General features: G+C 43.5%; 2 protein-coding genes across 3 annotated transcripts in view; both read left to right on the top strand.

Moving 5' to 3' along the window:
* LOC149340925 (ornithine decarboxylase-like) overlaps window positions 1-7619 on the top strand; it is a 43239-nt gene extending 35620 nt beyond the window's left edge. For both annotated transcript variants that reach the window (XM_089549870.1, XM_089549871.1), the window contains 4 exons: window positions 3452-3617; window positions 4560-4713; window positions 5829-5932; window positions 7095-7619. In XM_089549870.1, coding sequence (XP_089405996.1) covers window positions 3452-3617; window positions 4560-4713; window positions 5829-5932; window positions 7095-7424 — 754 coding nt within the window. In that variant the 3' untranslated portion in view covers window positions 7425-7619. The remainder of the gene's footprint in view (window positions 1-3451; window positions 3618-4559; window positions 4714-5828; window positions 5933-7094) is intronic.
* A 1759-nt stretch (window positions 7620-9378) lies between these two features.
* On the top strand, window positions 9379-24468 carry LOC149340926 (cysteine-rich venom protein AnHyalC-like). The gene is made up of 9 exons (XM_089549877.1): window positions 9379-9457; window positions 10190-10521; window positions 12372-12459; window positions 13719-13891; window positions 16520-16626; window positions 19871-19995; window positions 20850-20990; window positions 22853-23118; window positions 24319-24468. The coding sequence occupies exons 2-9, from the start codon at window positions 10198-10200 to the stop codon at window positions 24409-24411; spliced, it is 1317 nt and encodes a 438-aa protein (XP_089406003.1). The 5' UTR covers window positions 9379-9457; window positions 10190-10197; the 3' UTR covers window positions 24412-24468.
* The last annotated feature ends 84 nt before the right edge of the window (window positions 24469-24552 follow it).

Below are 24552 nucleotides of genomic sequence, written 5' to 3' on the forward strand. Positions count from 1 at the left end.
ACTTCGAGTAGACACACGCACACGCCGCCGGCTTTTTTCGTAATGGGACTAGTAATGTTAAAAGCCGGTCGCTTCTACTTGCAAAGAAGACTCGTAATTCTTTAAAGTCAAGCTTTATTTGCCATTACTTGTAATTGTGACACAACTGCGGAATGAGGTGCGTTTTTAATAATTAATAGGAGGAAATACAAGCGTGTCACTGGGAGATCTGCGTATATATTGACTATGGTGCCGCCTTACGATATGTGAAAAAAAAAAGGCATTCATAATCAGCTTACGCTTTAAAAATGCGCTTGCCCAGAATTTCAAGGTGTGAGTGCAGGCGGAAAATGACAGCGCGTATTAATTAGAGCACGGCAGTACAAACGCTGCTTGATACTGTTTATTCGCAATCAGAGTCGGTCATTACATAGGCATGAGAGGGGTAAGTAGGGCAATGGCAGAGGGACGCACTATAAGAACACAGTATTCGAGGGAAGGCACACGTGTTGATAAACAACATTCACACAGATCAAGAAAGGCCCTTTCGTAATTATGTATCGCAAACGAGGCAGTTTTAATACATACCCGTTCTTTTTTTTACGTATGATAGGCATTGACCTCTTGACGTGACGTCGTGGATTGAGTTTTAATTAAGTTTTCGCCAATTACCTTTCTATTTGGTCATATCAGTCAAGACCATATTGACTTTTTACAGAAGAAACTCTTTAGGATTTGAGTATTAATATACCTTATATAGACTCCATAAACAGTTAATTGCAACGTAATGTGCATTTTTGTAAGTGTTTGCTCCTGCACTGTATACTAATTTCGGGGAGCTTTGTTTCACATTTACTCTCCTACTGAGGAAGCAGTGCCGGAGTCACAACAGTGAAAACGACAGCGTCTGTGTCTGTAGCCTCGTAGTGTGTTGCCTCGATCATCAAGAAATATCACCCACCAGCCTTCCCCCCCCCCCCCCCCCCCCCCCCCCCTTCCCAGCTCTAACTAGGGGCTGACCCTCCATTCACCGCCACCCTCGACAATTTCTGACTGAAAACGAATCGTCTACTACGAAAGAACCCATCGGCTTCAGAATGTAGCGATTAACTTGGTTTTGCCAGGTTTTGTCTTTCGCTAACTATGCACCTGAATGTCGTACGTTCTTTAGGGGTTTTAGCGGTGAATTTAAACATTTACACTTGCAGTCCCTGATACCGTTTGCAAGCTTCCTCAAGCGGAGGTTTTTCACGCAAAGAAATGGTTCGACTTCTTATCTCTCCTAGTTTATTATCTATTGTCTTGAAATTCTCGTCGGTGGCTTTCACCGTCTTTTCCCAGAACACGCTTGACGGCATAGGGGAGACGCATCCTCCTTTGTCGGCCTGCGTGAGTCGAGGGTTGTCCCTAAAACACTTCTCTACTCTTTTCGTTAGTGTTCAAGAGTGGGCTCATTTTTAGGGCATCCTGAAGTTATCTATACATAATCCAGCAAGCGCTTTTCCTCCTGTGGTTCAGCCTTGTATACTCGTCGAATTTTAAACAGGCAAACAGTCACGCATGTTCCAAGATCCTCGGCTAGACACATTACTTCGGACCTTTCTTGAGGACCCAAAGTATAGCGAGGAAAGGGTTTCCCAGAGGTTTTCTGATCCGCACGAGTCTGCTGGGGGCGCTGGAGGGTGTAGACTTCACATACACAGACAACGAGTTTTGCGCCCAAAGATGACTGTACTGCTGCCGCAGTAAAAAAAAAAAGAATAGTAAGCAAGGCTTCCGGATACTAGTGCATCGTAGAGGAGCAAAGACATTACAGCACGTGATCTGTTCGATGTCAATTATAAGAAAAAAGTTGGAATTCGTGTCTTACCACTGTTTCGTGAGCGATACGTAACAATGAAACCGCCCTTCATGATCTGAGTAATAATTAGTGCCCACATGCGTGCCTTTCCTTGCGTAACGGGTTGAGCCTGTGTCATTGCCCTCCCTTCAAGGCTGTACATAGTAACCCGCGTAAAGGATAAACAGTTGCAAGTAGCGCTTCTCGTGTTTTTCTATTGCCAGTAGGTGCTGTCTTTTTACGTTTTAGAGCTTTGTCTACACTGGGTTATACACAAACTTGCACCACAGCGTGTTTTACTAGTAACTTCCTCCGGTATTTTAACTATTTCTCTCTTCATCGGGCGCAGACATCACCAAGGCGGTGATCGCGAGACCATCGACGATAACTTGACAAGGATCGCTTTCTGCACAGCCACCACCCACTTGTATGCACACTTCTGCGTAGATTCAGGTTCCCCGAAATTGACATAGAAATTAGAGAAAATAAGCACGCAAGTGCGAGTAAGTAAGCAAGTAAGAACCGCGCTGGTCGTTTCTTCCTATATGGGGCAATATTCTAAGGGAAATATTTTACAGTCCGCACCTATACATAGTCCACAAAGCGCGAAACTTCAACCTATAAACATGTATAGCCCGTGGACTGTATTCTGAAATTTCTGGTACACCTTTTTTTTTCTCTTTAGCTTTATTTTTCGTGCAGTATAAATTATCAGGCCAGTGGTCCTTCTTGTCACTACTGACGTGCTATTTGCCATGTCTTCGCAGCCTACTCTTTGAATGCTGCAGGATCAGAGTTCACATCGGGAGTGAAATCTACCGTCCTATATCACGAAATTCACTGATTGGTCGACAGCGTTGACGTGACGATTTGACGTCCTCACAACCTGCCATGATAAGCCACTCGGATTAGACAAGAGAAGTCACGTGATCTTGTGACATCATTACAACATGCTCACCATGGTAGCTGGCAGTTCATGATTGGTCAAGAGAGGTCACATGACTTTTTGGCGTCATTAGTACCAGCCCACTGGGCTGTGAGCAACCTAGCTCTAAAACTGACAAGTTATACAGGCTTATGCCGGCACCGTCAAAGGATAGCGAATACTGCTACTGGAGCAAGCAGTCCGAATATGGCGATTGATGGAGTGACAATTGCAAAGAGACTGACACAAACACCCAGAGAAGCTTCAACAAAAGCTGCGGCAAATATAAAATCTAATGTTACCAAATTCTGTTCTTAAGGTGGCTTAAGCGTCCCAAAAGTTTTTTCTCCCGCTTAAGGTGGCCCGCCGATCTATACGATTGAGGGCTGGCAACAAATTTATGCCCAGACAGGCGAAGAAGACCGGGGATGAAGAATGTGTTCCTCGATGCGTGACCGTTGTCGGCAAGCACGACAAAGGGCTTTACCATCTTTCTCGCGTCAACGAAGCCTTATGGGTCTTCAAGCGAAGCTCCTCCTGCGTATGACGAAAATTCAGTGCTCTAAATCGGGAAAGAATCGCGTATCAATCGCTGCCCCCCACTTATAGTTCACCATAAGAGGTCAAATACAGCTGCCAGATCTCTTCCGCTATGCAACGTCTTAGCTTTTTCACGCTAACGATTGTTGTATTGCTTTGTTTTCCAGTGTCAATGTTAGCTCCATAGAGTTCAGCCCAGGAATCTTCAAGGAGTCAATCGGCCTTGCACGAGAACTGTTCGACCTCGGTGCGCAACTAGGGATAGAAATGAGTGTACTTGACATCGGCGGAGGGTTCCCGGGCGGCGTTAGGATGCAAGGCACCTTTAAGCAGGTAAATATTGAATTAAGAAACAGGATATTTAGTTTTGTTCGTTCACTCATTTATGAAACAACATTACTATGATCTGATCGTGCTGCTTGTTGAGTTGTACCGTCGTTAACGTTAAGCGTGTCGTTTCGTTCTGTAGGATGATGCAAAATGTCCCTTCAGTCGTCAGCGTTCTTGTTACGGCTGAAACCACACATAAATTTTTGGGCCATAGTTTATATGCACGCTGTCAGTAAACATTTATTTGTCGTTGTAATTTTCTCTATCTCCAGCATTATAACACTGTGTAGTTACAGCGAAAGCACGTACTGGACGTGCGCTACTTGTATTCAACCTGATGAAATGTTCCCGTTATAAGAATAGTAAAATTATTCTCTAAACACCTGTTTCCCGGAAATCAATGCTTGTTCATTTTTCAACGCTGAGCAGTCTCGCTCTTGAATTACTTTTCTGTCGTAAAGGTATGCCTTGGTTAAACGGGAACTACACTATCAGTCTCATGTTACCGCACAGCCACTTTTGTGTTTGCAATGCTTATAGCCATCCGCATTTCTTTCTCACTTGCGGGTGATAAGCCACGCATAACCATTAAATATATTTTATGTACAGTGGTGTCCTTTTTATTTTGGTAAATATGTGTAGTAAAGCAATACATCGTATCATTTTCCTGACTGTCGAAACAAGGACAAGCTTAAGAAATAAACAGTAAGCAATAAGAATAAGTATTTTCGTCGCAGCCGAAAACAAACTGCGAGAGAAAGAAAAATTATAAATTCTGATGAGCACAGTTCTAGTAAATATATTACAGGTCAGTGTTGCTTCAACACGAAAGTTTTGCAAGGTGGCTTCAGTCATCAGGAGTCCATACGGGGCCTGATGTATGGCATTAAAAGAGAAGCGTACGTGCAGGAATGGCCAGTTGGAAGCTGCTAACTACATTTGCAGATATGTGAAGCCGTCCGGTGTGCTCTGGACTTGCATTTTCCGGAGTCCAGCGGCACAAGCATCATAGCCGAGCCCGGCCAGTACATGGTGACCGCGCCTTACATGACGGCTCTCAAGGTGGTCGCCAAGCGGACCCAGAAAATGGACGTTGACGGTAATGATGCGGCGGATGACTGGTTCTTATTGTTTAATTACAAGCGCAGTTTTATGTTTCCTCTTAAGCGAGAGTACCACAAGAGTGTGGGGACTTATATTCGGAAGTATTGAATATGGTTGTTGTTTCTTGTTCTTTTCAATCTCCTATTATCTATATGTTAGTTTTCTGCGATGTAATTTGCTGTGTCTCTTTCTATGTATTTTTTCACCCCCTGGTTGGATTCATTTTAGGGTCTGCAGTATTCTGTAAATGAATAAATCAAATAGTTTAAGCAGTACAACGGAGAACGATGACCAAGATAAAGAGGATATTTGAGTTAGGCAGCCGGTGCTTGTCGCCGTCATATGCAGTCAATGCGTGCTAGGTCTTCCACCGAAAAAGTCATCGAGAGCTCATGTAAATGTGAGTCTATGACTGTAGCGAACGGAAGAGGGGCAATCGTACATTGCAGAAACCGAGGATGGTAAAGGAGGCATCTTGACTGCATCTTAACTGTAACGAGAATTTAAGCGGCAGCTCAAGACAGGAAGTCAGCCAGTTGGCATGACCATTATGAATTGTGACCTGCGACCTCGGCGACCTGAAACCTACAGCTGTCAAAGACAGGGAATGGGGCTCACGTAGTTGCTGCATACACGAAGACAGCGCCATCTGGTTGACTTCCGATATTGGGCTGTCGCTGAAATTCGCGTTCCGGAATAGTGACCGTCAAATCAAGTTTTATTATCTTGTAGCCTAAGGTTCTAGCAATCAAGCGATTCTCTTGAAATCAGACCATCCCGCTTCGACCTGTAATGCGTTTTGACAAGTCATTCTAAATATCTCTTACTTACTCTGTACCGTAAAGAGTTCGCGAATTTAGAAGTCATTACTTACAGTAGTTAAACTTCAGCGTTATGCATGCTGGAGGTTGGCTGCTTCGAGATAGTGAAACTATTTCGAACATGATATTAAACACTGAAGTAATTGGTATAATTTTATTGGCTCTCCAGATGCACGTGTTTTTATTTTTCTGGTTCTTCCTCGATGGTGCGCAAGCATTTTGTTTTGTTACATTGTGTTGGAGCAACATATTCCTGGCGCAACTAAGGGACCTAATTATTCTTGCGCAGGTAAAGCATGCCTCCGCCACGATATCTACTTGAACGCAAGCAGAGAAAACTGTTTGCCACGAGAAATATACCCGTTCGTGGACATCAGCTACCAGCCGCTAAGCGTAAGGAAACGCCTGCTTGCCATAAGATAGCGTTTTGTTTATTTGGCTGTAATAGACGTAACATGGCCGTTTGCTTGCAGGCATAGAAATAAAATATGCAATTCATGAGTGGGTGAGAAATTTTTCTTACGCGGGTTGGCTTCTTCGAGCTATCTGTTTAAAAGGCATGTCACTGCATGTGTCGCAGTACAAGACTGAAGATATCCAAATTACTTTGCCTTCTTTAAACTGTCAAGGCTTACGTTCAAGCAAGTTTTTAGGTGCACATCGATAGAAGGAGCGATGATTTGAATGTTAGCGATAAAATCCATTTCCTTCGATTTCCATCGAAGCCAAATTTCTTTCCAGTGCTAATATCTAATTTTATATAAGTGTCAGACACGTCATCGTCCACCCGTTGTGACCGTTGTGGTGGCCGAGGTTGCATAAAGTCTGCAGGCCTTATACTTTACTGTACATCTTAGGCATTAGCAAAAGACAGGCAACAGAGCTGTGACAGCTTTAGCTGAGTTCAACGCGATACGGAGCCGAGCGCAAACACTTGGAAATTTTTTCCCGCAGACCTGCAGCGCCCGAAAATGTTGTTATATGAGGATACATGTACACGTGCCCAACCAAGTCGTCATCGTAAGAAATTTATCAAACAGCTTTTCTTCCTAGCTGCTTGCTCGTGTTGCCTCCCATTAAATCGCGCACTCTGCAAGTCGTGAAGGGGTGAGAAAACAACCCTTCCGTTCGTGACTGCGTGTTAAGGCTGCTAACCTGTTGAACTTCCTCATTATTTCCGCGTTCCGAACAATTTTCTGGGTACCTGAGCAGCACATTAGACTATGCGCTTAGTAAATAAAACGTCCTATTAATTGATTATTTCCTGCGACTCCGATGGTGACTTTTTGGAGGCACTTCACGATGCATTTCAGACACTGTATAGGCCTAATCTTCAATTTTATTTGTCGTGCATGTTTTTTACTCCTGTCTGATTGTTCTTGCACTGTATGTTATATCTTTCTGCCCTCCCTCATTGGACCTAAACAAAAGGTCTGCAGTATTGTGTAAATAAATAAATAAATAACTAAAAAATATCGGCACTGCGGAATGTATTCACACACAAACGCATGCAGCCCAAATAGTTTCTAAATAGTAAGAAACTCTATGCATGCAGCCCCCTTACGACCACCCGAGGAACCAGCAGTCGACGCTGTGGGGCGCTACATGCCACCCTTTGGACATTTTCGAAGACGACGTGCCCTTCTTCGAGGTGTCCTTGGGCGACTGGCTTCTCGTAGACAACGTGGGCGCCTACGGTCTCGTTAAGACCTGCGGCTTCAACGGCACCGGCTATCCGCCAGTCCACTACCGTACTTCGTCGGAAGATGCGCCCCGTGTTTTGAAAATTCTCGACGCCTCTCCACTAGTGCCGGGTTACAGCCAGGCACTTGGAGCCCTGAAAAAGACTCCGAGTTCGGTGCAGACATACGACGCGCTACCGTAGGGCTGTTCCTTCGTACCCGCCTTGTTTGAAGGAACTTCATTGTGGTGGAAAAGAGTCGCACTGCCTGCACTGCACTCTGTTCGAACGAATGCTCCCACTCCATTGCTAAGGATAATTGAAACTCGTAAGCCCTACGTTATTGGCGTCCGAAACAGTATCGGAAAGAACAAAGCGCAGCATGCTTTTTTCATTACTTTGAGGCATCGTATACCAGAAAAGTAAGCCGCGTATTAATAAATATCGTTTTAAAAATCTTTGTCTTGTCGCCATCTTCTCCGCACGTCATTTTTTATCATCAGCTTCTGGCGAATAATCGCCCTCTGTCACCGGTTCTCCCACGTGGCGCGCTTGCACTGCACACACTATTCACCGCCTCTAACGGCTAATAAGTGGCAGCAGAAAATGTACCGCAGCCCCCTCCCATCCAAAATGTCTTATACAAAGCTATTTTTTAAAGGTGAAAGCGTATGGCGACACCTGTGCCGCTCATTCAAAATTCGAGTGTGATCTTGACCACGATAGGCTTGCATGTGACCTTACTCGAATTTTATGCGCTTCAACAGTTTTAATTCCATTAGCTTGCCAATCTGTTTAGCAAAAAAAAGCCATGCAGTGCTACTGAGATCCGTAGCTGAGCTTGCTATCGTTTTAGTGCAGGACATTTGTTCGAGCAGCGGGACTGCAAGCCACTAGCATTTTAGAGTAAGTTTTTTCGAAAATGCAGTGCCGCAGTCACGTTTTCACCGCCAACACTGTACGGAATATGTTCCCCGCCGCTTAACGTTCTCAGCGCAGCAAGAACTTTCGCTGTATTCTGTCTAACTACCTTCGCAGAGACGGCATTGCGGGTTATAAGCTCCACGCTTTGCAAATATTAGAGAAAGTTGCGTTCGTTAGTATCGCATATCAATGATCAGAAGAGAGCAAGAAAAAGAATTTTCTCCATCAGTTAAACAGTAACTTGTCTACTTACGCACGTTTTATAGGATAGAAAAAAAAGCTTGTCGCCAGCCGCAGCTTTTGCAAAATTCGTGGAAAAAAATGGTGCCCGTTTGGCTATCAGCTTTACGTGACGACAGCTACATATTCCTTTCAAGGCTAGCGACGCGTGGTAAAATAATCCGGTAACCTGAAAACTCTTTTAGTAGAAGCAACGAGCTAACCAAGGCCGGCGTGAGCTCGGAGAAGCCTGTACGGCTCGAAATCGCAGACTTCGTTGTGCGTACTGAACAAAAAAAAAATGATTGCGCTTCGAAATGATAACGACGAAGGCGAGCCGTGCATATGAGCGAAGCTAAGCATTCATGCAAATGAAAAGAATATGAAAATCGCGCTCCCCACGTGCACTGTTCAAGCTGAGGCTGCGTGCTGTTTTTGTGCATTCACGGGCTAATCCCTTCATGGCTTTTATTACTAAACGTTGCGACATAAGGTCTGCGATTGATGAGAACGTCCTCGGCTGTTTTGAAACAACAGTGACCCGTAAAACTCGAGAGTCCGCCAGCTTAATCAGTGTTACGGTACATATATATGCTTGCTTAGTTTAACTTTGCTAGCACGATTCTTATTGATCGTTTAATATAAACAGAGACTGCAATTAACCAAGACCAAAACTGATAGCTCTAGTGAAAATGAGGGAAATTCGCCAGCCAAAGAAATGATTTCACTAAATTTCGTACGTACTACACATTTTGCTTAGTGCGTTCCAGCAGAAGCGTTGGTCGCCGAGCTAAAATTGTAGCACTATCACTGTCTATCCTTGGCAGTTCCCTGCTTGTCCTTATCAACAGAGGCTTAGGCGAAAAACTGTGGAGCGAAACCATGTAATCACTGACACCGGTTCTAGAGCTTGCAATCAGTGCCGATACGAGATGCTTCTTGGCCTTGGGGTGTGGGATTGCATCCATCCTCTTAGAAGCTTGCGTGAGGATTTCTCCTCAGACAGAAAGTTGAGGCTAGCCTGGAGACAAGCGGGACGGAGAGCTCGTGGAGTGTATGCCAGGCTGCTAAATCCCCGGAAGCTGCGTTTCAGGGTAAGTGCGACATTGCGTGTGGAATATATTGCGAGACAGCGGCCCGCGGGGAAAATGAAAACCTGCGCATTCATTAAATCTACCTTGCATGCGAATTTTTTTATTTCGTTGCTACGCTGAAAAAAAAAAAACTGGCAATGGCACGCAATAGCGATGTATGGAAGATACAAAAGATGTCACTACGTGAGACTCGAAAAGTTTTCTCTTGTACTTCGCTAGAAATACTCGAACTTTTAGAGCAGCCTTGCAACTCATTCACCTCATAAGGAAATGGCCAAAAGTGGGTTTATGAGGTGTGTACTCAATAACCTATATTTATCTTTTCCTTTGTGTTGTGTGATCACCGCTCCGAAAGGCCTTTTTTCCTATTTCCCCCTTTTCCCTTTCAGGGTAACACGATAGAGTACGGTAGCTGAGCCCAGACATGTTAACTTTCCCATTAAAAAACTCTCCCTCAGTCATGCTCTGAGTAAGAAACAATTGGCATTAGTATAACTCGTAAACTTTGCCTGATTTTTGCACACATTAATTTGTTCTTACTGTTGAAATGTGCTTTAAAAGAGTTGTTGCTCCCCCGACTCAGAGACAGCTGTGCCTTCTGTCATTATGTAGTCATGCGTCGACTAAAAGAGGCAAAAAGAACTGACTGGCGCTATAAGAAAGCATCTTAAAGGTACTGTAGGGAAATAGGCAGAAAACGTTATTGGGGTGGTTATTATTTTCCTTTTGCAGCACAAGCAATGACGTTGAGGCAAGTTAGGCTAAAGACACGCCTAGCCAGGTGCGTCCTCTTTATCATCATGCTTGCACTGAATGCGCCAGCAGCCGAGGGCCGAATAGCGACTAGCGGCGGTCACAACGACGGCGAATGCGAGAGCATCTACCTGCGCTACAACCAAGACCACGTGATGTGTCGGCAGCACACGAGCACATGTCAACCCATCGCAACCGGAATCGAAGACTCTGACAAGGACAAAATCCTGGCCGCTCACAACCGGTACCGAAACCAAATCGCTATCGGCAACACTACAAGGTTACCCCCTGCCGCCAACATGATGGAACTGGTGAGCGTAGAGTTCGATGGTGCGAGTAGTAGTGATCCGGGTGCTCAGTTCGTTGCACACCGCATCATCACACTTCTCGTCAATAGAAATATGTTCACTACCACATACCGTCATTTCCGTTGCTTCCTCGAATGCGCCTGTTGCTTGACATCAGCCTCATAGATCATTTGCTCTTGGATCTTACCTTGTCTCTTCTCCATGTGCTGTGCTTTCATCACTTCCTTCATGCGTCCTTCCATTTTGTAACTCAGTGCTGCCCTACGTAAAGAATGGAGCAAAAAACACTGCCGCCAATTACATTAAGATGTGGTGTACTTAGCTCCAATAAGCTCCAATTCATGATGCTGTTGTGGGAAAGAATATATTTACAGATATTTACAGATAGAAAAGAACAGCTGGGAGCGGCACCGAGAACACAGAACTTCGTTGTCGTCTTCGTCTCCTCCCACTCGTTCCATCGCTCATTGGTGTCGTCGTCTACCCGCTTCAATATGTTTACATGCCTTATTTGTTAACTTCGCACTGATTCTAGCATCATTTAACATTGTCTTATTATTATTCCCATAAATTGGTACGCCATGTGTTACATATAGATTTCTAATGAAAAAAAAAATAAGGAAGGCTTTAAAATCAAGCCTGGATTGTGGACATTGATGAGTCAGTAGTCTTCTCCTTGCCCTTTCTCGTTCACTTCACTTTACGTAGTTCGTTGAAGAGACGCTGAGGACATCTCCTTCTAGTAATTGCTTTCAGCAAAAATTGATTCTCTGGCTTTTCGTGGCTGTGTTGACCGTGGTGCGACAGCAAAAGACGCATTTATAGCTGAGAAATTTCAGTTTAGAAGTTTCCCCGCTACTTGGTTCAAACTCGTGACGTCTGCAACGAAAAGGACTTCGTTACCCTCGTTGTGAAGGGAAGAGTGATCTAGCCCCGCCTCTGATATCCGCTCCCAAAATTGGATGTCGACGCACGCGGTTTAGTTGCTAAATCGGCCGCTGGTGGTGACACTTGTGTTTCGTTCTTTGGTCTTCTCTAGCTTTTAAAAGCTCGGTGAGGGTGAGCTCTTCGTAATTAGAACGTGGTACCTTATCGATGCAGGCAAACTTCAGTATCCTCAAGATTTCCTTTAAAGGAACAAACGGTTGATGCGGCAATCAGGTGGCGACATGAAGAAATGTTGCACCGTTGATTCGGGAGTATCCGCTAGTGAACGCTGTCACGCTGTGGAAACTGGCCCGAAATGCTGGAGACAGCGCGACAGTACGAAGATGTTTTCGCTAGAACATAACCGCAAGATTCGTAATAGCGACCTTTCTTAATACGAGGGCTTACTCGGGCTGGTTGGTGCATGTTGATTGAAGTGACTGAACAGCGCGAACAAACGGGACGGTATAGAACACAGCCACATGCGCTCTCTAGAAACCAAGTGATTTATAGCGACAGGGAAGGCATCAATATAAAGGATTTTTTTTACTTATTGGTACTTTCTCTGTCGCAATAAATCATTTGTTTTCTAGTCAGCGCATGTGTCTATGTTCTGTTCCGTCCCGTCTGGTAGCGCTGTTCAGTCATTTCCGTCTTAATACTGCTGCTTGTATAACTAAGAGATAGAGTACTTCTGAACAACTCAAATAAATTTGCTTTTAGCTTTAGCTACTCCGTTTCATGCCCGTAACAAGACTCTGCCTGTGACCAAATTATTGTCCAAAACATCATAATCAAAATAAGGAGCAAATTTTATTTCCAGTACCGTTTTCTGTAGAAAACATAGAGATTCTATCCATGTTTTAATGATAGCCAAATGTCGCCCAAAGAAGCCATTTACTCAATAAACGTTAAACTTCTTTCAGGAATGGGACGACGACCTCGCAAGGGTGGCTCAAGCACATGCCAATCTTTGCGCTAACCAACCTTCTTGCTCATCGTGTATGAGAATCGGTACGTTATCGACGATTTTTATCTTGCACACGTTATAATGGATACTTCACTTCCTCAGTTAATGAAACTTGAAAGTGCACAATAACGCTTCTCGTAAAGAGAGCGTAAGCTCGGCAAGTGGAGTATTTGGGTGCGCCTAGTTGCTTGGCATGACTACAGTGAACTAGAATATTCACTGTAGCATGAGGTTTTCACCCAAGGTGGCGATGATATATTTAGAAAGGATGATTAAAGTCGAGGACGACGCTACGTAGAGCTTCAAAGCAATCAGCGGGCGTGTTAGGTTAGAAGCGATAAATTTAATCATAAGTCGGTAACCTCGAAAGAAAAAGTAATCAGAAACGCGCTAGATATCCAGCAATCGCTTTAGAGCGTCTGCAAGGAGTCTGACACGCAATCTTTTTGCATGTTTACGCCAAGAAGGTAATGAAGACTCATTTAACACTTTCCCAACGCAAAACATTGGCGTGCTGCCAAGTTAAGAAGAGAGAATCCCAGCGCCTGCGTTCCAGGGAAGAGCTTTTGTGTAGGTGCAGACACAAGGGTATAAAAAACACCTATACATGCGCGCGGTACTTTCAAACCAAAACCCTTTCCAAATCTCGTGATTGTTGCTAAAAACTGCATCTTTTCCGACCAGTAGGCTAATGTCTCGGTTCCGGCTTCAATATTATCCGTGTCATCCGGAGTTACACGGACTGCATAAAACCTTACAGTGGCTCCCATTGAGTTTATGTCCGCCCCTGTTAAATATGTGCGATCGCACAAGAATTTGTAGGCTGCATCCAAAGCCGATGGGGCCTTCCCTTATAAAAATGGTCTATAGACACTCTACAGACCCTTATAGACTGTATTGCCTTCCTATAGATATTTCTGTCTATTTATAGTCTATAGACTGTCTATAGACTACAGACACTCTACAGACTTCTTATAGACTGTATCGCCTTCCTATAAATATTTCTGTCTGTTTATAGTCTATAGACTGTCTATAGACAAAAGTCTACTAAAAGTGTATGGCCATAAATCTATAGATTGTCTGTAGCATTTGTATTGCCTATAAACTGTTCTCTAGGATTTGTCTATAGAGAGTCTATAGACAGTCTATAGATTGTCTAAAAAATTTTTAAGGGTTCTTTGATGCTCCTTCCGAAAGAAAACACGGCACTACCGGAAGCGTCTTTTTTCCGACAAGATAAAAAACCGGAACACTTTAAAACGTTTCCGTTCTTTTTCTTTTTTACTTCTCGGCTCGAATGAAGAGAAGTTCCCAATAGTCGGGCGCACCGGCTGCTTGATTCGCACGGATAACGAGGACAACAACCGCGACTGGGAAGGGTGCATCGGCCACATGTTCGAGGAGTCCAGCAGGCTTCCCGATACCGGGCTGAATGCACCAATCAGGACAGCTCGTGGCGCCGAAAGCTTCACCCAGGTGAGGAGTTAATATATCCGCACTTTTTCTCGAAGTGATGTCCCACATAGAGTCAGCAAGGTGCTGAGCTAAGGTGCTTCGTATGCAAAAGCCTGCCAATGAAGGCTTTATAATGACGAAATAATACAAAAGCAAACTCTAAAATGATGTTTTGAATGAACCCACTGCATTGAATTCAGAAAAGAACTAATCTTAATTATATGAATGCCACAGCCGCAACGCAGTATTCATCTCTTGCACCTCACTTGTTTGACCAGGTTGCCTTTCCTTAGGCGCAATAGTACTAACAATTCCACTCACCTACGATATTAAGATTAATACATTTTAATTACCGGATTTGATACGCATGTTTATATTGAACAGTTCAAGGCGATTATGGTCCGATAGCAAACCCTAAATGCTCAGGCTTTGGATATTGTGCTATTTAGAGCACTCACTTTGATGACTTTGATAACATTTTCGAGTTTTCTGTTAGGGCATATGAGGTCTCTTATAGAGCCTTGACTGTAAAATCCGGCAACCCAATCATGGAACACATCTGCGTATTACAGTAACCGGTGGGTTTATGGCAGTGCCAGTATTCGAGCCCAGAATCTTCTGCGTAGTGACTACATTACAACTACACCATCGTTGTCGTACCTTGTAGGTCATACTGTATATACTTTTGAATACGCGATGGGTCGGGTTTACAAATCGTCTTATAGAGAAAAAAACCCAGAAAATCGTTGTTCGCTTCGAAGAATTTCACAATGCACTAATCGTAAATTATTGGGATGTCATCTTCACAATCAAACTTCACAATCAAGTCAAACTTTTTAACAGTTACTCATGGCGTACCACAAGGAAGTGTTTTGGGGCCTTTATTATTTAATTTATATATAAATGATATTGTTACACTGGACCAAACGGCGAAGTTCATAATATATGCAGATGACAGCACAGTGTTATTTTCTGGCCAAAGTGTACCCAAATTAGTATTAAAATGCAATGATGTGCTTGACAAGCTCTTGCTGTGGTCGCAGCGCAACAAGATAAATATTAATGCAGCAAAAACAAAAGCAATTATCTTCCGGGAAAAAAATAAACCACTTGAAATTCAACACGCAATTAGATATGCTGATAAGGAGATTGAAATTGTGCATGAGCATAAAATTCTGGGAGTAGTTTTCTCAGCTAATCGTAGCTGGGATACGCAGGTTTATAACATCTGTAAAAAGCTCGCTGCGACAACAGGAGCACTGTCACGATGCCGCACGCTGCTACCCTCAAAGGTTAAGCGACAAATTTATTATGCACTCTTCGATTCTCATATTAATTATTGCAGTTTAATATGGGCAACCACTACGAAAACAAATATCGCGATGATTCTGCGCCTCCAAAAGAAAGCCCTTCGTCACATCGCAAATGTACACTACTTATCCCCAACAAACATTCTCTTTCCATTGTATCACATCATCAGCATTGACCACATGTACGACTTCCGGATGTTACGTTTGTTTTATTTTTCTAATAGTTCTTACAAGGCCTTCATTGCAGAAACAGCGTCCTTAAAAATTATACATACCTCAGCTAATAGCCGCAGCACGGATACTTGGTTTGTTCCTCATTTTAGGACTAATTATAAACTACAAACACTGCAACACAATCTTCCGCATGTACTTGACAAATATAAACATACCACAGATTTCAAATTCAAAAAATTGCGACGGTATTTTGTTGATATGTGATGTTTCTTTTGTTTTGTTTTTTGCACTCATTCTGTATTTCTGATTCTCTAGGTGACTATGCTCTAAAATTTTTGATCATTTAGTACAACTTGATGTGTGTGTTCTGCTTTAATGTATGTATATTTCATTGTAAGTGTATTTCATTGTTTGTATTCTATAGTGTGTACTTTTGCTCTCCTTTTGTTGTATCTTGCTTATGTTTATTTCAATCCCCTTAAATGTCTAAGTCACTGTATCTAACGGTTTTCCGGGCCCAGTCAAGCTGCGAAAGCAGCTTTTTGCCTGAAAATCCTTCCAGTTGTTCTGGAAAATTAAATTCAAATTCAATATGAGAAGTGCTTAAGCTCTTGCTAATTGAAGACTTCTTAATGAGTTTTAGATCATTTTTCGTATATTGTGAAAGTCGCCCTCGTAGACATTGTCTGCCTACCCAAACAGCTTAGCAGCAGAGGTTCCATATGTTTACGTCCTACAAGTACTTTTTGTGAAACCTCTATGTCTTGCAAAAAAAAAACGAAAAGGAAACAGCTTGTACTGTAAAATTGAGAACATTGGAAATCATTGAATTGCCGCCACACTTGGGTAATTGGCAGAGAAAAATCTTATATTTTCTACTATGCTCATGTAATCCCTAACAATCACATCTGGCCTCTAAATTTAGTCCTCATGGAAAGAAGACGGCGACAAAAATTTTTGGTTGCCGCAGGATAGTAAGAAAAACGACACAGTAAATGTCAAGACGGTGCGATGCGAAAATTTGCGACTAAAGCTTGGCTTTCAGCAGCTCCTGTCACTAGCACATCTACTTGCTCGTTATTTGGAAGCAAAAATGCACGACCACTTTCTCTCTTCTATAGCGCGCCACTCCACTTGACGTCATATGTTCTCTTTGCTTATGCAGCTCGCATGGGCAACAACGTGGAGAGTGGGATGCGGTTACGTGAAGTACCCATCGCAGCGTTCTGCTCTCCGTTACGAAAAGCTTTACACATGTGCCTACGGCCCTGGGTGAGAGAGCCTTTGCGCTTGCGTCCTTGCAGGTGTATCTAGATGAACTGCTTTCGCGTTCTTAAACGCCACCGCCACAGTATCCAGATTCATTTCACTGAGAAGAGATATCGCACGCTGCTAGCCGTTTTAACAGAAGCTGCTAAAAATTCGTTTCAGTGCTTTGGCGGGAATTTCTGAAAAACATCCTCAGGCAGCTTGACAAAGGGCCTTCTTGTCAGAAATGAGCGCACTCATTTCTGAGGACGTCAAGAAATCAGCCAGACTTCTGGTTAGAGCAGTCTAGGTCGGTCAAGGCTACTTGTATAAGCGGCGACGTCAACGCACTCCTCCACTCAACAAACATGCACATCATTCCGGCCCGATCGGACGCTGACCATGCCAGAGCGGGCTACTCGAAGGTGTACAAGGGTGGCTGGAGGCCTATTTCGACCCCAGCTGCAGAGCGTTGAGGTGCTGATCCGACAGCTGCTGATCTTTAGAACGAGCACCTGTTCCTTCGTGAAAGAACACGAAAGCGGTTCACCTAGACCTACCTTTACGAGCGACTGTATATTAAGCTGAGCCATGGCAATATGTTTCTGGTTTGTTGTTGAATTGTCTGTTGGCTTCAAAAATTGAAGACTTATTCCTCATCCCGAATTCCTACAAAGTGGTTCAATTTCTATAGGCAGGGAACAGATCGAGTGTCGGACTTTCAGGAAAAAACGTGGAAAATATATTTTATGTCATTCCTCATGATGAGTTCATGCAAAGCGTGAAGGCAGGCATTTTTTTTTATTTTAGTGATGAAATGAGCTTTTTAATATTGTGGCGCTCATGCTACTCTTGTTTTATTGGAAGTCAACCTTTATACCTGCAAAGTGGTCATTTGTGTTTGTTGCCATGACGCACCTGTTCTTTCGGATATTTTTCTCAGCCAAATAAGTAGAAACATTGAAGCAAATCTGAACGGTGTGACAAAAAAAAATTTGCTGCTAGGTAGATGATAATTCAGTGTTTGCTACTTTTGATCGTTTCACTCAAGGCGTTCTTGATATTTTATAGGTCTTCAAGTAGTGTGGACAAGGTCTCAACTTCACTTTTGAATTTCCGGAGCAGAATTCCCGGCTGTTCCTGCACTTATTGTTGCTTTACAAATACCAAACACGTCTGTTGGCGCTACTACTTGAGGTTTATCAAACCATTACGTTAGCACTCTAAAGCAGCAAACAACGCAATAGCTACCTCCAGTCGAAACTCAGTTAGAACTCTTAAAGTCATAAGACTGCATGCGCGCAAGTTTTATAGGCCTGAACTGTGATGAATCTTGGGGCCCATCGCTTTCTCTTTTTTTTTCCGGCCGTTCATCAACCGTATACAGTTCAATGTTTGTTTCACCAGACTCCGAGATCAAGCTCGATGAAACACATCAACGAGTCGAAGATGTTGCTGGAGTGAAATCTCACTGCAGCGAAATTTTCGCTCAAGATAAAGTTCACTGAATTAATTTAACCACACATCCACTCATTTCCATGAACCAAAGTAAAATTTAAGCATTCAAATGGTTCCTTAAGGCATTTTTTAACAAATTGAAAAACTCTTCACACTTAGTATGCGCCGCCTCTGCCAGAATTTATCAAGCAGTGGGGCTCGCTTTTCAGTCGTACAGTGTAGCTTTTACAGAGCCCCTAAAAATCGAAACTTCCTGAACTGTGCGCATGAGGGTTCTTCTTACCGTGCAGAGAACATGTGCTCCATTATACTGCTTATAAATAAGCTTGGTTACATCTGGCAAACATTTGCTTGGTTACATTTCTTGCGATAATTTTCTGCTCTATATTATCGCCAGTATAAAGTGCGCGTGTTCGTTTATGTTTTATAAGCAACTTATGATACAAATGTCTATTGGCAGGCTTTCAATTCTGTAGACAGATTAGCGGCCTCTTTACTAAAAGTATCATTGTAATAAGGAGTAATTACTCATTGACATCCACCCGAGCGCAGCCTTACGGCAACAAAGGAAAGCTATACAGCTTTCTCAGAAACTTCGTAATTAAAGAAAAATTCGTCCTGGTCCGGGGTTCAAACCCGGGACCACCGCTTCACCGAAGCAGTCACTCTACCAATTGAGCTAACCGGAACGGCAAGCTTATGGTAGGGCGAGAGCGAATTGATCAATAACTCGTAGTGGGAACAGTTTTGGTCAAATGTTTAGGGGAATCCCCCAAGGTGGAGTATCATTGTTTAGGGGAATCCCCCAATTTTTTTAGGGGAATCCTCCAAATGTTTTAGGGGATTCCCCTAAACATTTGACCAACACTGTTCCCACTTCGAGTTATTGATCAATTCGATCTCGCCCTACCATAAGCTTGCCGTCCCGGTTAGCTCAATTGGTAGAGCGACTGCTCCGGTGAAGCGGTGGTCCCGGTTTTGAACCACGGACCAGGACGAATTTTTCTTTAACTACGAAGTTTCTGAGAAAGCTGTAGAGCTTTCCTTTGTTGCCGTAAGGCTGCTCTCGGGTGGATGTAAATGAGTAATTACTCCTTATTACAAATCTACTCCACCTTGGGGATTCCCCTAAACATTTGACTAAAAGTATCATTACGTTTAAATCAGAAACGGATTCTTCATGAACTTCTTCTCGATTATGACAGTGAGGCCAGTGTGCTGGAATATTGTTAAGCTACTGCTAAAACTGCAAGCCAGCTGCGTAGTCACTTCAGTCTAAAGCAGATGCGAAGTTCCGCGAAATTTCGCGAGCTGCACAGTGTCAATATTGCAGTGGCCAAAGTTTCAGTGTCGAAAATGAGTTTCGGGGCCACTATTTTCCCGAAAATTAAATTCGTTGTCGCTTTAAACTGCACAACGAAATACGTTTCCACTAGAGAGAATATGAGCTCGGGGGGGGGGGGGGGGGGGGATTTCTCTGAAGCTCGCTTTACTGAAAAATTTGTTCAGGTGACAAATATCTGTTCAAGTGGTATTTCACTGTATCCAGAATTTCTGAATATGCCTGTTTTTCTTAATAATTAATAGTAAAATAATCCTTGACGGTTCTTGCCGGCGGTCGTGCGCCCTTCAAGAACTGCACAGTGAAAAATATAAGTATGCTGGCATTTTTAAACGTCATAATTTCGTAATGCTAATTCAAAGTTTCTCTCTTAAATTACTGCCGCTAACCCAAACGCCTCTTGAAAACTGTCGTGGTCACTTTCCGAAAAAAAAAGAGAGATTTTTCGTTTTCGTTTTGTTTTTCAAGTGGTAATATGAGAGGAGAGGATGTCTACAAGGTTGGGCGCCCCTGTTCGGACTGCCCGGAGGGAACCTGCTGTGGAAGTTCATGCCGAAGATACGGTATCGCCAGCCCATACGAAGGCTTGTGCAGTAAGTGGTTAAATACACGTGCGCATCATTGTGAATGACTAAAATGAAAGGACGAGAGGCAGATACATTTCTGGGGCTACATTTTCTCGAGTGGGAGACATCAAAGAGCATAGAACCTTCACTTATAGAGAATGGCTATGAAAAGTTATATTATTTAATATTCAGTTAATGTGTGAAGGCCTGAAATTAACCTTGCTGCAAAATACTGAAGGAAGCATGTCCATATGTGAACACTTGCACTACCTTATGAAGGTATAGTCGATAGAATAATATCGAGGCAATGCGTGGCAATACATTCATTTATTCGCCCTAAATGCCCATGTAAGCATTACAGAAGGGGGGGGGGGGGGAGGGGGAGGGGGAACGTCACGCAAAAAAGAAATGAACAAATTATAATTTTAATATAACGGCATCTCAGTGAGCTTGCTCGAATACGAAATGTTGAACAGTGTAACAAAGAGGACGTTAAGAATACAATACAACAGCACTGACATTCCATTTCCATTATTGGTCCTAAATGACTCTAGGCATTTTAAGATCTCGAAATCGCCCCTCAAAATAACGTTCAAGTTATCTCCTTGAAGCTGAGTCTAGATATTGACATCATTTTGAAAGGGCTTCTGTTAACAGTAAGATTTTCTTAACGCCTTTACCGTTTTTTTTTTCAGCCATATTGGCTGCATATTTTTAATAATTTTATTCTTCGGCCTTCCAATCTTCTAGTACCTCATTAGTTGAACGTTGAATTTTAACACGAATATGATTGGTCATATACTGACGCAGACTGGTTTCTTGTTCGTACTCTAGGACCGAGTTTCGAAAAAGGGGTAAAAATCACACACTTCTTCTTGCAGGAACCACAGGCGACGGCCCGAGCCCCACTTTGGACGAAGACGACCTGGTCTTGTCTTGCTTGTTCAACAGAGCCACATCTCGCTTCTGCCGCTACCGAAGTGAACCCGCCGATGGCTTCACAACCAAAAACTTCTTTTCGAGTGAGCCTGCCCGCCTGCCTTTCAGCGAGATTTTGCTAAAACCTGAGTTTCTATGCCTAAAGCACTACAGAGGAAATCGTTTTAAGTGAGTTCAGCTTTAAAAGTACGGGAACATAAAAGAAGACAAAAACAAGACGCCACTTAAAATAGACACTTCTGTCTAACTATCCCAACTTTCCGTTCTTCCGCACAACATCGCAACATCAAAAAAAAAAAGAAACAGCGACAATCCTCACTAGCGCTTCTCCCCACTTAAATTTATGCGAAACAACTATGACTTCTTTGATGATTTCGGGAAAGCTAAACAAAAAGCAAACGACAGCACTTGTTGCATGACATCATCACAAAGCTTCAACTTTGCTCTAGTCACGGAAACTGAAGACAAGCTAACATAGTTATTATAACGACTACATATCTCCGTCGCCCCCCACAAGTTCCTTAACTATTTGGTGAGAGTGCCGCCTGACCACGGAACGGCTGGCGAAATCCGGTGCGCTTCTCTCTGCTTACTGTGTGCCGTATTTTTTTAATTGTGCGTTATTGTACTTCATTCAATCGATAAATCTTTATTTCAACATTGTGCTATTGATGGGCACACTCAAAAAGCCAAGGGAAGGCTTGACGAGGAATGTGCCCTCTGTGCAAGGCGTCAGTGATTATAGCGGTGGAATGCAAACAAAAAATAAGGTAACAAATGTATGTACTTTAAAATCAGGACAATTTAAACACGATAAAAACACCAAATAGCACATCCTTAGCACAAAAGTATAATATTACGTAAAAGTATTATGTAGGTGCATCCATGAACAGTACAAAACAAAAATAAATTGAAAGAACATGGAAAGGAGATGGAATTGAAAGTCATGGATCCCCAGACTAGCCCTTACCCTTATCCTAGAGAGTTACTGCTTGCGTCTACTTGTAGGACACCGACCCGTTGTTGTTCCCGATTTTATTTTCCACTTCCTAAGAGTTTTGCCTGTTGCGGCGCCTTTTTAAGTAAATGTCCTCCGAACTTTGATGTCTTTCGGAACAGTTCTGCCTGAGGTGGTTTCCGGAGCGCAAACTTATACAGTGTGCAGAAGCACGTCTGTTAGAGCGTAAAACTTTGATCGCTATAACAGACTATGCGGCGTACTTCAAAGCTATGTGTGAGCTTCCGCCAAAGAACTAGAAAAGGTTCCAAGCAGGGAGCGTCGAGTGTCGGCGGTGGAGCGAAACTTGTCATTACAGCCCATCCACTCGATCATTCAAACCGTTAGAGGCGGTGCACGTACTATAGCTAACAGGAAAAATATCTGTTCAGTCTCTGTCGTGAGAGCAAAAATTAAGAGCAAAAGGCGTTAGTAAAAAGCACCCATTTGTCTTGTGAAAATTCATAGGTGCGGGCGAGGTATTGTTTTTATTCATTTTAAAATCCTGAATCTATATTGTGCAAAAATTTAAAAATCTTCTGTGAAACCAAAACGTTTACTGGTGTTATGCCTGGCAAAGCACTGCTGGTCCACGCATCCTCTCTCTTTCTTTTATGTTTTTTTACCTCTCTTTTGAGAGGACCAATAAAAGGGTAAAAGGGTGTTATTCCTTCTCCAAACTTCTAAGGCTCCTGAGTTTGCTTATTGACCTTACGTGTAACTTGTATGGCATCCCCAGCGTTCCAAATTTCCGAACACGTACTAAATCCGCTCTTCTACTCCCTTAAAGTTTTGAAGTGTCAGACCTATCATAAACAGTCCAGCAGCGAACATGGTGCTGGTCCTTCATCTATTGAAGCCAAAGAGTGGAAGGACTTGCTTCCGTACGGGTGGTATTCGCCTTGTACAGCCGAGCTTCGACGTGCTTTCGTCTCAAACCCCGCGCAGGGGGCGTCGTCGAATCTGTGCTGCAGTCTGGCCAGAGCGCGGAGTTGACCTTGGAGCAGCCCGTCCGATCGGCCAGCGGCCCGCTCTGTGTGGAGGTTGAGTACAGCAAGGGTCCCAACGTGGCCGGACAGCCAGACCGCGGCCTCTTCAACATGATCGTGACGCCGGTCAACAGGCCGGAGCGCCAGAGGACCATCAACCTGTCTGGAGGCTCAACAAATGTCGTGATCATGCGTGTCACCCTCAACTACAATGTCCCCGTACAGGTGAGCCCCGGTTCCACCAAAAAGCAAAGAATTTGCTGTAGAATGTCTCCAGTATGCAAAAACAGTAGGAACATGAGCCAATTGGTAATTCAGCGCCAGGCATTGGGAATATGAGCACAAAAATGGGGCAGATAAGTGACCGCAAATGAGCTCACGTTTATCGAGGCTTTTAGTGAGGAAGCACTCATACGACCGTCAGAGCCTTGCAAAAATCTTGCTTGCGCTTATTTCTCGTGCATCGCTCTTGCAGTAGAAACTGTGACGACAGTGTCAAGCCTGCATATATCTTATCTGTGTGCTTTGTTTCTTCATCGCTCGTTGCCATAGCAACTGTGACACCAAGCGGCAAGAATCTGGCCCGGGCCAGTTCCAGAATTTTGCCTCGGCCGATTTGAACCAAAACCGATGTCTAACCATATTTGAGCGTGCCCGATATGATGCTGACCTCCAAATTTGGCCCGAGTCATTTCGAGAATTTGTCCCAGACCACACGTAAAAAGTATTTCACGGTTTTGAGATTTGCGTCATCTCGTTGCTATGGTGTCGCTTGAGGCGCCACCATTTACATCACCGTGCTCTCGCACGTCACACATCGGTTTAAATGGAGTTCAATCCTGACTAACTTTTTTGTAATGTTGCCTCGGGATTGTGCTGCTGTTCACGTTTGAAACCAATGGCTTCCTTCATAAGAAATGTATATGCATGACAGGCTCTCCTCACAACGAAATTCTTTGGGAGAACCACATACCTAATAGCTGTGAAGTTTGGGGAGGGGAAGACAAGCGGTAGTGAAGTTGTTGTTACAGCTGAAAAAATATATTCATGGTCAGGCGCGCATTTCTTAACCGCTGAAATAACGTATTAGGAACAACAAATGCATTTCTGCTATTGGTAGTGGTATATTGGAGTTTAACGTCCCAAAGCGACACCGTAGTGAACGGCTTCGGAAATTTCGACCCCCTGGGACTGTTTAGCGTGCACTGACATCGCACAGTACACGGGCCTCTAGAATTTCGCCTTCATCAAAATTCAGCCGCCGCCGCGGCCGGGTTCGATCCCGGCCGCGGCGGCGGCTGAATTTTGATGAAGGCGAAATTCTAGAGGCCCTTCATTACATTGACCATTCATATTTTAAATTCATATTTTAAAGATAGAATACTTAAATATGTTTTCCTTTCTTACGCACTTTTTCTACTCCAGATCGGTTTCTCATTCGTCGTGCCAGGTGGGAGCCAAGCCCAGTACGTCAACATTCATAAGGTTGCCATCTACGAGAAGGCTTGCTCCGAGTGATGGGAATGACAGATCACATCGAGTATAAATGTCCTGCTTTTGTGCAGTTTGTTCACACTTGTTTGATTTTTTCTTGCCAAATTTCACAGCTAAGTAAAGATGCCACAGTTTCACTTCTCCCCAGGGAGAAATCGCACTGAC

The sequence above is a fragment of the Amblyomma mixtum genome, chromosome 6 (genome assembly GCF_055824585.1).
Source record: "Amblyomma mixtum isolate Tamu chromosome 6, ASM5582458v1, whole genome shotgun sequence".
Lineage (NCBI taxonomy): Eukaryota > Metazoa > Arthropoda > Arachnida > Ixodida > Ixodidae > Amblyomma > Amblyomma mixtum.

Bases quoted from the DNA above. Each gene is read 5' to 3' on its own strand.
- LOC149340926 (XM_089549877.1), top strand. From the start codon at position 10,198: ATGACGTTGAGGCAAGTTAGGCTAAAGACACGCCTAGCCAGGTGCGTC. The intron at 10,522-12,371 runs GTGAGCGTAGAG...AACTTCTTTCAG, and splicing joins CCGCCAACATGATGGAACTG to GAATGGGACGACGACCTCGC. The intron at 13,892-16,519 runs GTGAGGAGTTAA...TTGCTTATGCAG, and splicing joins GCGCCGAAAGCTTCACCCAG to CTCGCATGGGCAACAACGTG.